Genomic DNA, 12,143 nt, shown 5'->3' on the forward strand with positions numbered 1-12,143 from the left:
GACTAACCAATTTATTTGAGCATAAGCTTTTGTGAACTACAGCTCTGCTCAAATAAATTGGTTAGTCTCTAAGGTGCCACAAGTACTCCGTTTCTTTTTGCAAATACAGACTAACATGGCTGTTACTCTGAATACGGTTAGTAGTGCTGGTGAAGCTTCAGTGCTAGTACAATGGAGGTAGATGGCTCTGAAATTGTTGCTTTTTAGGCCATGGATAATTAAGAACTGTAGTACGTAGTTCAGAATCAGGACTACTTTTGTGCAAGTCATGTAACTGGACTTGGAGTCCTTCCATCCTGGTCTGTGAAAATAAAATCTTTCTATATCTGCAGTGTGAAGCATCTGGCTATGTTGTTTCCAATGGGAGTTTACATGACTTTAGTGACCAGTGAATTCTTTGAGTATCATCTTGTTTGTTAAGTTGAACTGACTTATTTCAATTCATTTTTAAGCAGTGTTCTATTGTATGGCAGCATGGAAGATTTCCGAAATATTGCAGATGAGACGTTTCCCAGCTTTTTGGCTAATTCACTGAACAGTAATACCAGTGGGATTTTGGAAAATGTCACCATTTCATCAAACCTTGGCTTACCTGTTGCAGCTTCAACTGTTGCCAGGAATAAAACCAGTTGTGACAACAGGTAAGACTGTCCTCATAATAGTCTTTCATAGCCTAAAATCCACTCTTCCCCATAACTCAAGTGTAGGTGTCTGATCTCCTCCAGAAGGATTCCTCTTACATGCTGTATGCTCAGAAAGCTGAAACTGGTTATTTGGATACTTCTGTAACATGGTGTGAATTCGTGATGTGCTGAAAAATGTCAGTGTGTTGCTGAATGATCTTCTGATGACTGCTACAAAATGAGTGACAAGGTAGATGAGGTAATACCTTTTCTTGGACCAACTTCTGATGGTGAAAGAGACGAGCTCTGTGTAGCTTTAAAACTTTTCTTCCATCTGGGAAAGGTATTCAGTGTGTCAAGTGGGCAGTTAACACCTCTGCAGTCATAGGACAAAAAAGGGGGTTTTAAGGTTACAGATGGTTGTAATAATAAGCCATACATCCATTGTCTTTAAGACCAATATTAATAGTCTCTAATGAAGTTATGGATTTAAGCTCCTTGGCTTGTCCTTTGAAGGCGTTTTGTACTTTTCCCAGACTTAAGAGCTCTGTGTATCCCAAAAGCTTGTCTCTTTCACAACAGAAGTTGGTTCTATAAAAGATATTACCTCATCTACCTTCTGTCTCTACTATCCAGGAAGTAACGCAGGTTCAACACTGCATGCTATAAAATAAAGCATTTTGTCAAAGAAAACTTAAGTTGCCATGCTTCATTACAAAATGTTAACTTGGGATTTAGACTGGAGTTTTAAATGTATACTGAGTCAATATCCTTTGACATGAACAGTAATCTAACTCTGGAGAATCCTATATTTCTTGCACATAACATCAATAGTTATTAAATTTAGTAGTTATTCAGAGAATAATGGTTCTGTAGTACTTTTCTTGAAACCAGAAAGATTAATTATGTACAATTAACTTACAGTAGTTTGAACCGATACTATAGTGGGAAAACAGTTAGGAGATACTTAAGCTACTGTTGTATTTTTGGTCACAATTATTGTTTTTGTTCAAGGTGACTATTACACTATACTGACTCAGTGGTTGGAACAAATTCTGGTACCAAAGATAAAACGTGTGTAGTCGTGAGTAAAGCATATGATCCAACCTTAAAATTTAGCCAAATGGCACATAGTATCTGTTGCCTCCTCTATGGATGTAAAGTCAAACTGAGTTTGGGATCATTGGGCATTACTGCTTCCAGGAGAGTGTGATGTAGAGTCTGCAGAATTAAATTGTGTAGTTTCCCCATAATTCTCTTCTCCTGGACTCTTTGTGTTGGTCTATAATATTGTACTCCAGCCCAGTCTTGTTTGGCTCTTGGCTTCTGGCACCATCTGTTTTTTTACCAGTGGGTTTATCTGAGATGTCAGACATTTGAGCTACATTACATTCCTTAAAAAGAAAAGGAGTACTTGTGGCACCTTAGAGACTAACCAATTTATTTGAGCATAAGCTTTCGTGAGCTACAGCTCACTTCATCGGATGCATTCAGTGGAAAATACAGTGGGGAGATTTATATACACAGAGAACATGAAAAAATCGGTGTTGTCATACACACTGTAACGAGAGTGATCACTTAAGGTGAGCTATTACCAGTGGGGGGGGAACCTTTTGTAGTGATAGTCAAGTTGGGCCATTTCCAGCAGTTGACAAGAACCTCTGAGGAACGGGGGTTGGGCGTGTGTGTAAACATGGGGAAATAGTTTTACTTTATGTAATGACCTATCCACTCCCAGTCTTTATTCAAGCCTAAGGTAATTGTATCCAGTTTGCAAATTAATTCCAATTCAGCAGTGTCTCGTTGGAGTCTGTTTTTGAAGTTTTTTTTTTGTTGAATTGCAACTTTTAGGTCTGTAATCAAGTGACCAAAGTGATTGAAGTGTTCTCCGACTGGTTTTTGAGTGTTATAATTCTTGACGTCTGATTTGTGTCCATTTATTCTTTTACATAGAGACTGCCCAGTTTGACCAATGTACATGGCAGAGGGGCATTGCAATGCATATAAATCTCCCCACTGTATTTTCCACTGAATGCATCCGATGAAGTGAGCTGTAGCTCATGAAAGCTTATGCTCAGATAAATTTGTTAGTCTCTGAGGTGCCACAAGTACTCCTTTTCTTTTTGCGAATACAGACTAACACGGCTGCTACTCTGAAACCTAACATTACATTCCTTGCAACTATATGTGATAGCTTATGGACAGAATGCAAGTTCCTGTAGTATATTGACCCATTCCACCAGCTATTCCTTGGCTATGCAGCTGGCCATAATGATGGAGTATAAGAATTGTTAGTCTAGTGACTGAGAATTATCTGTAACTGGTTAATTGATTCCTATATCAGCCAGATATCTAGGTTGGCTCAAGAAGGTTATTTGAGAACACTTCTATCACAGTTTTATTTTCTTTAAACTACCAGAGTTGCTCATAGTTGCTTGTAGTGAACAGTTCTTTGTTGATCATTACAAGCCAATAACAGTCTAATAAAAGTAATTTTTTTGAGTTTAAATTTATAAAATGCAAAAATAAAAACTAAAAGGCTACACAGCATGAATTATGGATGGACTTGTATTAAATGAAACCACTTGTTTTTCTTGCCAAATAAGTACTCAGAGGAAATCAGAGTAGCCATTTAGCCTGATGAACCCCTGACTAAGCTGGGAATCCCTTTGTCATCCCTTTTTATATGGGATTGGATTCCTACAATCCTTTTGTGGTACTCAAGTAATATTCAGATACTCTACAAAAAACAAGTTAAGAGTTGAAAAGATGCAAATTTGAGCAGTTAAAATGACTGGGCTTTTTTCCAACAGGCTTTCTGATATTCAAGCTTCTTATCTAGAAGAAGGGAGATTTTCACCGCCATCAGCATCTTGTCATAGTGGTCAGTCTGCTTCGGAGCCAAGGGGGAAGTTAGCTCTCAGCTTTCAGGGTGACTTGTAAGTGATATTGGTGTTTTATCCTTTTAAAAAAGATTAGAAAAATTACTTATAGCAAATTCTGTGTTACAATTGTACATATCAATGACTTTACTCTGAATTTTTTCTTTATGAAATAACGGGATTGGCTGCCGTTAAATGCTTTATTTTGCTCCGACCTACTTGTCAATAAAATTTGTAGAGTTTTTGATGATTCATTAGAATTTGTTGCTTAAATCCAAGATCTGAAGAATATATTTTCTTTAAAAGGAATGTCTGAAGACAGTGAAGTTATTAGAGCTTAATTCTAGCTCAGTGGTTCTTTAAACTTTTTTCATTTGCTGGATAACTTCATAAGGAGAACAAGAAGTTCCTCCAGTTTTATCACTTGTGCCCATTTCAAAACAGTTTTTGCTCTGGAGATATTTCCTTCCTTATAGTTTGTGCAAATATTTCAATTTATTCTTCTGTAGTCTTGCTACAGGATTCTATAAGCTTTCTAGGTAGAGCTCCAGTGCCATGCATGTGAGGTTCGTAGAGTAGTTTGTGAATTGGTAATCACAATTAAGTTATAAGTGCAAGCACATAAAGCTTTTACGTATAGCTAAACTGTGTGAAGTGACTTCAGAAGAAATAGCTGACGAGTATCATATCTAACGGTCAGTATTCTGCAGAACACAGGGAAGTGGGAGATCACTGCTTCTTGATATCTTAACAAGAACTTACATGGGCTGTGAGCAGATTATAAAAGCCTCAATAGCAACTCCATGGTTGAGATGGAGTTTTTCACTTAAAGCAGGGATTCAACCTCTTAAGTGTGAAGAGTATAATTTTGAAGAGTACATAATTTACTTTGAATACAGAATAAATTTTCTGAGAATTCCAAGTAAATCTCTTATTTAGTTTAAGAAATAAAATTAAAAATAGGCCTCTTGAGAAATTTGGTACTTTGTGTCAGACTTCTTTTTGCCCCGAATAATTGCAGTAACAGAATAATACAAATGCTGTAGCAGCACAGCTGTAGTGTAGACACTTTTTTCACAGGGATGGAAAAACCTCTTGCATCACCATAATTAATCCACTCCTCCAACAGGTGGTAGTTAGGTTGGCTTTACCTTCTCTGACAGATGTGAATTTTTCACATCCCTGAGTGATGGAGCTAGATCAACTTAAATTTTAGGTGTAGATCAGGCATGAATTCTCTAAAATGCATATGGTTACTCAGATTGCCTTGAAATGTGGTGTGCCTCATGGGGAGCTAGGGTTTGATTTATGACCCAAATCTGAGGCTGTTTGATCAAGGGGTTCCTCAGAGACAGCCTCATGGGGGGGGGGGAAAACACCTAGCTTTTCTTTAAAGTTGATATACTTCGGCAACGCTTGCATATACAGGGATTGCACTAGGGTCTCGGTTGCTTGAGAGTTACCCCACCACTAGCTCTTTGGGGAAAATCAGATTAAAATATTGTTAGCAAAAGTTTGGTCCCCCAGTCCTAAAGCTCTTGCCCCAAACCAATTAGACTGTACATGTGCAGAGAGGCTAAGGGTTAAGCTAGTTATGATTTACAGGAGCTGAGTAGCTCCAGGAGGAACGTTTCAGCCATGGAACCTCAGGGTATGTCTACACTATGCAATTAGGTCGAATTTATAGAAGTTGGTTTTTTAGAAATCGGTTTTATATATTCGAGTGTGTGTCTCCCCACAGAAAATGCTCTAAGTGCATTAAGTGCATTAACTCGGCAGAGTGCTTCCACAGTACCGAGGCAAGCGTCGACTTCCAGAGTGTTGCACTGTGGGTAGCTATCCCACAGTTCCCGCAGTCTCCCCTGCCCATTGGAATTCTGGGTTGAGATCCCAATGCCTGATGGGGCTAAAACATTGTTGCGGATGGTTCTGGGTACATATCGTCAGGCCCCCGTTCCCTCCCTCCCTCCGTGAAAGGAAGGGCAGACAATCGTTTCGCGCCTTTTTTCCTGAGTTACCTGTGCAGACGCCATACCACGGCAAGCATGGAGCCCGCTCAGGTAACCGTCACCGTATGTCTCCTGGGTGCTGGCAGACGCGGTACTGCATTGCTACACAGTAGCAGCAACCCATTGCCTTCTGGCAGCAGACGGTGCAATACGACTGGTAGCCGTCATAGTCATGTCCGAGGTGCTCCTGGCCATGTCAGCCGGGAGCGCCTGGGCAGACATGGGCGCAGGGACTAAATCTGGAGTGACTTGACCAGGTCATTCTCTTTAGTCCTGCAGTTAGTCCTATTGAACCGTCTTATGGTGAGCAGGCAGGCGATACGGATAGCTAGCAGTCGTACTGTACCATCTTCTGTCGGGCAGGCAAGAGATGTGGATGGCATGCAGTCCTTCTGCACCGTCTGCTGCCAGCCAAAGATGTAAAAGATAGATGGAGTGGATCAAAACAAGAAATAGACCAGATTTCTTTTGTACTCATTTGCTTCCCCCCTCCCCCATCTAGGGGACTCATTCCTCTAGGTCACACTGCAGTCACTCACAGAGAAGGTGCAGCGAGGTAAATCTAGCCATGTATCAATCAGAGGCCAGACTAACCTCCTTGTTCCAATAAGAACAATAACTTAGGTGCACCATTTCTAATTGGAACCCTCGGTGAAGTCCTGCCTGAAATACTCCTTGATGTAAAGCCACCCCCTTTGTGGATTTTAGCTCCCTGAAGCCAACCCTGTAAGCCGTGTCGTCAGTCGCCCCTCCCTCCATCAGAGCAACGGCAGACAATCATTCCGCGCCTTTTTTCTGTGCGGACGCCATACCAAGGCAAGCATGGAGGTCGCTCAGCTCACTTTGGCAATTAGGAGCACATTAAACACCACACGCGTTATCCAGCAGTATATGCAGCACCGGAACCTGGCAGAGCGATTCCGGGCGAGGAGGCGACGTCAGCGCGGTCACGTGAGTGATCAGGACATGGACACAGATTTCTCTGAAAGCATGGGCCCTGCCCATGCATGCATCATGGTGCTAATGGGGCAGGTTCATGCTGTGGAACGCCGATTCTGGGCTCGGGAAACAAGCACAGGCTGGTGGGACCGCATAGTGTTGCAGGTCTGGGACGATTCCCAGTGGCTGCGAAACTTTCGCATGCGTAAGGGCACTTTCATGGAACTTTGTGACTTGCTTTCCCCTGCCCTGAGGTGCAAGAATACCAAGATGAGAGCAGCCCTCACAGTTGAGAAGCGAGTGGCGATAGCCCTGTGGAAGCTTGCAACGCCAGACAGCTACCGGTCAGTTGGGAATCAATTTGGAGTGGGCAAATCTACTGTGGGGGCTGCTGTGATGCAAGTAGCCCACGCAATCAAAGATCTGCTGATATCAAGGGTAGTGACCCTGGGAAATGTGCAGGTCATAGTGGATGGCTTTGCTGCAATGGGATTCCCTAACTGTGGTGGGGCCATAGATGGAACCCATATCCCTATCTTGGCACCGGAGCACCAAGCCGGCGAGTACATAAACCGCAAGGGGTACTTTTCAATAGTGCTGCAAGCACTGGTGGATCACAAGGGACGTTTCACCAACATCAACGTGGGATGGCCGGGAAAGGTACATGACGCTCGCATCTTCAGGAACTTTAGTCTGTTTCAAAAGCTGCAGGAAGGGACTTTATTCCCAGACCAGAAAATAACTGTTGGGGACGTTGAAATGCCTATATGTATCCTTGGGGACCCAGCCTACCCCTTAATGCCATGGCTCATGAAGCCGTACACAGGCAGCCTGGACAGTAGTCAGGAGCTGTTCAACTACAGGCTGAGCAAGTGCAGAATGGTGGTAGAATGTGCATTTGGATGTTTGTGCAGTTTACTGACTCAGTTAGATCTCAGCGAAACCAATATTCCCACTGTTATTACTGCTTGCTGTGTGCTCCACAATATCTGTGAGAGTAAGGGGGAGACGTTTATGGCGGGGTGGGAGGTTGAGGCAAATTGCCTGGCTGCTGGTTACGCGCAGCCAGACACCAGGGCGGTTAGGAGAGCACAGGAGGGCGCAGTATGCATCAGAGAAGCTTTGAAAACCAATTTCATGACTGGCCAGGCTACGGTGTGAAAGTTCTGTTTGTTTCTCCTTGATGAAACCCCCCGCCCCTTGGTTCACTCTACTTCCCTGTAAGCTAACCACCCTCCCCTCCTCCCTTCAATCATTGCTTGCAGAGGCAATAAAGTCATTGTTGCTTCACATTCATGCATTCTTTATTCATTCATCACACAGATAGGGGGATGACTACCAAGGCAGCCCAGGGTGGGTGGTGGAGGAGTGAAGGAAAATGCCACACAGCACTTTAAAAGTTTACAACTTTAAAATTTATTGAATGCCAGCCTTCTTTTTTTTGGGCAATCCTCTGTGGCGGAGTGGCTGGTTGGCCGGTGGCCCCCCCACCGCATTCTTGGGCGTCTGGGAGTGAAGGCTATGGAACTTGAGGAGGAGGGCGGTTGGTTACACAGGGGCTGTAGTGGCAGTCTGTGCTCCAGCTGCCTTTGCTGCAGCTCAACCATACACTGGAGCATACTGGTTTGGTCCTCCAGCAGCCTCAACATTGAATCCTGCCTCCTGTCATCACGCTGCCGCCACATTTGAGCTTCAGCCCTGTCTTCAGCCCGCCACTTACTCTCTTCAGTCCGCCATCTCTCCTCCCGGTCATTTTGTGCTTTCCTGCACTCTGACATTATTTGCCTCCACGCATTCGTCTGTGCTCTGTCAGTGTGGGAGGACAGCATGAGCTCGGAGAACATTTCATCACGAGTGCCTTTTTTTTTCTTTCTAATCTTCACTAGCCTCTGGGAAGGAGAAGATCCTGTGATCATTGAAACACATGCAGCTGGTGGAGAAAAAAAAAGGGACAGCGGTATTTAAAAAGACACATTTTATAAAACAGTGGCTACACTCTTTCAGGGTAAACCTTGCTGTTAACATTACATACATAGCACACGTGCTTTCGTTACAAGGTCGCATTTTGCCTTCCCCCACCACGTGGCTACCCCCTCAACCCTTCCCCCTCCCCGTGGCTAACAGCGGGGAACATTTCTGTTCAGCCACAGGCAAACAGCCCAGCAGGAACGGGCACCTCTGAGTGTCCCCTGAAGAAAAGCACCCTATTTCAACCAGGTGACCATGAATGATATCTCACTCTCCTGAGGATAACACAGAGAGATAAAGAACGGATGTTGTTTGAACGCCAGCAAACATACACTGCAATGCTTTGTTGTACAATGATTCCCGAGTACGTGTTACTGGCCTGGAGTGATAGTGTCCTACCATGGAGGACGCAATAAGGCTGCCCTCCCCAGAAACCTTTTGCAAAGGCTTTAGGAGTACGTCCAGGAGAGCCGCGAATGCCAGGGCAAAGTAATCCTTTCACATGCTTGCTTTTAAACCATGTATAGTATTTTAAAAGGTACACTCACCGGAGGTCCCTTCTCCGCCTGCCGGGTCCAGGAAGCAGCCTTGGTTGGGTCCAGGGGGGTACTGGCTCCAAGTCCAGGGTGAGAAACAGTTCCTGGCTGTTGGGAAAACCGGTTTCTCCGCTTGCTTGCTGTGAGTTACCCACAACCTCCTCATCATCATCATCTTCTTCGTCCCCAAAACCTGCTTCCGTGTTGCCTCCATCGCCATTGAAGGAGTCAAACAACACGGCTGGGGTAGTGGTGGCTGAACCCCCTAAAATGGCATGCAGCTCATCATAGAAGTGGCATGTTTGGGGCTCTGACCCGGAGCGGCCATTCACCTCTCTGGTTTTCTGGTAGGCTTGCCTCAGCTGCTTAAGTTTCACGTGCACTGCTTCGGGTCCCTGTTATGGCCTCTGTCCTTCATGCCCTGGGAGATTTTGACAAAGGTTTTGGCATTTCGAAAACTGGAACGGAGTTCTGATAGCACGGATTCCTCTCCCCATACAGCGATCAGATCCCGTACCTCCCGTTCGGTCCATGCTGGAGCTCTTTTGCGATTCTGGGACTCCATCATGGTCACCTCTGCTGATGAGCTCTGCATGGTCACCTGCAGCTTGCCACGCTGGCCAAACAGGAAATGAGATTCAAAAGTTTGCGGTTCTTTTCCTGTCTACCTGGCCAGTGCATCTGAGTTGAGAGTGCTGTCCCGAGCGGTCACAATGGAGCACTCTGGGATAGCTCCCGGAGGCCAATACCGTCGAATTGTGTCCACAGTACCCCAAATTCGACCCGGCAAGGCCTACTTAAGAGCTAATCCACTTATCGGGGTGGAGTAAGGAAATGGATTTTAAGAGCCCTTTAAGTCGAAATAAAGGGCTTCATCGTGTGTACGGGTGCAGGTTTACATCGATTTAACGCTGCTAAATTCGACCTAAAGTCCTAGTGTAGACCAGGGCTCAGCAACATCCAGGCACTGAGAGTTCAAATCCAACCCTATGTGTAGAAATCTGAAGGGTGGGGAAAAATCAGAGGCAGATTGTAGCAATATGGGATTTTTTTATTTTGGGGAATTGTATTCTGAGGACAGCAGAATATATAGAAGGTGCTGAAACTGCTTTTGAAAAGAACAATTTGCACATGCAAATACTTGTTGGAAGAGGACAGTGATTGGAGGTGGAAGAGTAAGTGGGAATAGGAGGAGATGGGTTTAGGGTACAGTGCGGGGATGGGAGATAAATGGTGATGGGTGGATAGGAGAGGCTTGCGGGGGGTCAGGTGATGGAGGGGATGGGGTCAAGTGGAGTGGGAGGACACCTGAGGAGAGGAAAAGAGGGTGAGTTTTAGGGGGACTGGGAGAATAGAGGCAGGGGTCCCTGCCACCGAGCATTACAGTCCTCTCCCATTTTGTGCTGGGATCTGGAAGTGGGGAGGAGAGCAAGGGGACTGCCTGTCTCTCTGTCTTTGTGCATGTGCCAGGCCCTGGGGGGCTGGGTGTCTAATCCCCCCATCGGCCTTCCCTCTCAAGTGAGCTGATATATGGGGGACTCTCCCTTCCAGGGGTATCTGATCCCCTCTCCTTGCCTTGTGTATGGCAGGATTTTTAGAGGCCCCTGCCCATCTACAGGTGTCTGACCCCCTGGCAACTAGGGTCCTTACCTGCCATATGTGCATGGGTCAGGAGAAGCTCTGCCATCTGGGTGTGAAGCTGAGAACTGGCATAAGTACCAAGAACATACTGCTGACACTGAGGCAAAGAGTTGAGAATAGGTCTGCTTGATCCATATCACAGGCTCTCCAGCATTGGGTGAGGAGGGAATGGGAACACCTACTGACATGAATGGAACACTTTACACATATTAGGGCTGTTGTTTCGGGTGTATCCATCTACATCCAATGGTGTCACTCAGCTGAGATTATCTTATTGAGATGAATGGGCCACTTAACACCGCTCAGAGCTTCTTATATTTTCAGGATTATCCTTTGCTGGGGAATCTGCACACAGCAAAGCAGTTATTAATAATTAATTTTAATATATGTTATGGCTAAGGCCCTACTTAATTTGTGATACTGTGGAAATTACAGATCCCGCAATATTAAGCATCCTCTACAATTTTGTCAGCTGGGTGGCTGGTGGCCCGAGTCCCGCTGCTGGACTCGGACGGCTGGTGTCATGAATCCTGCTGCTGTCCCCGGGCATTAATGACTGTAATATAGTTGCAGCAAAATGTCTGGGTATCTCCCCCCCGCCCCCACCAAAAAAAAAAAAAAAAAAAAAAAAGATTAGCAGGCATAACATGATGCTTGAGTGTTTAAATTGTTCCAGCAAGTTTTTCTTAAGCAAATAGGTCTTCTCTGGCTTTTCCAAATTTCTGTAGAACCTCAGAATTATGAACACTTCGGGACAGTTCCTAACTCTAAAATGTTTGTAATTGAACAAAATATTATGGTTGTTCTTTCAGAAGTTTACAACTGAATATTGACTTAATACAGCTTTAAAACTTTATTATGCAGAAGAATAATGCTGCTTTTAACCATCTTAATTTAAACGAAACGGGCACAGAAACAGTTTCCTTACCATGTCAAATCTTTTTTTAAATTTTCCCTTCCTTTTTTTTATTAGTTTACGTTTAACACAGTACTGTACTGTATTTGCTTTTGGGGGGGGGGGGGGGGGGATCGTCTCTGCTGCTGCTTGATTGCGTACTTCCGGTTCCAAATTAAGTTGGTGATTGACTGGTCAGTTCATAATATTGGTATGTGTAACTCTGAAGTTCTACTGTAATAAATAACCGTTATTACTTTTCCATGATTTTCCATGTCTTGTCTGCAACTCAGCTGCAATTATTTGACAATCATCCCACAATTCAAGTAGTGCCATAGTTATGGTAGAATGCCAGCTCTGCTACTCTTAAGATTGAGAAGTTTTTTTTTCTGTTTAAAGGACAACGTTTCTAAATATTCCAAAATTCTAAGATGTATCCGAGTTGTCTTGAAATTTGCTGTGCCTTTGTTAGTTAGTGATGCAAATTTGAGATCATTTGAGCAAGAGGTTCCTGAGATGCAGGAACAGCGTTTTTTGTTTGTTTTTTTGTTTTTAAGTTCACAGATTCTCCAGACTAGCTTTGTGAATACCTGGCTTCTAAGATGCTAATTACTTAATGAGACAGGAACAGGAGCTGGAAATGATATTGG

The 12,143-nt window shown here is 44.1% G+C and overlaps 1 protein-coding gene across 1 annotated transcript in view; it reads left to right on the top strand.

Moving 5' to 3' along the window:
• The window catches only part of CEP192 (centrosomal protein 192), a 211,938-nt gene that overhangs the window by 24,333 nt on the left and 175,462 nt on the right, over positions 1-12,143 (top strand). Inside the window, 2 exon segments of the mRNA XM_074943491.1 lie at positions 456-641; positions 3,437-3,562. Coding sequence (XP_074799592.1) covers positions 456-641; positions 3,437-3,562 — 312 coding nt within the window.

The sequence above is a fragment of the Natator depressus genome, chromosome 2, assembly GCF_965152275.1.
Source record: "Natator depressus isolate rNatDep1 chromosome 2, rNatDep2.hap1, whole genome shotgun sequence".
NCBI lineage: Eukaryota > Metazoa > Chordata > Testudines > Cheloniidae > Natator > Natator depressus.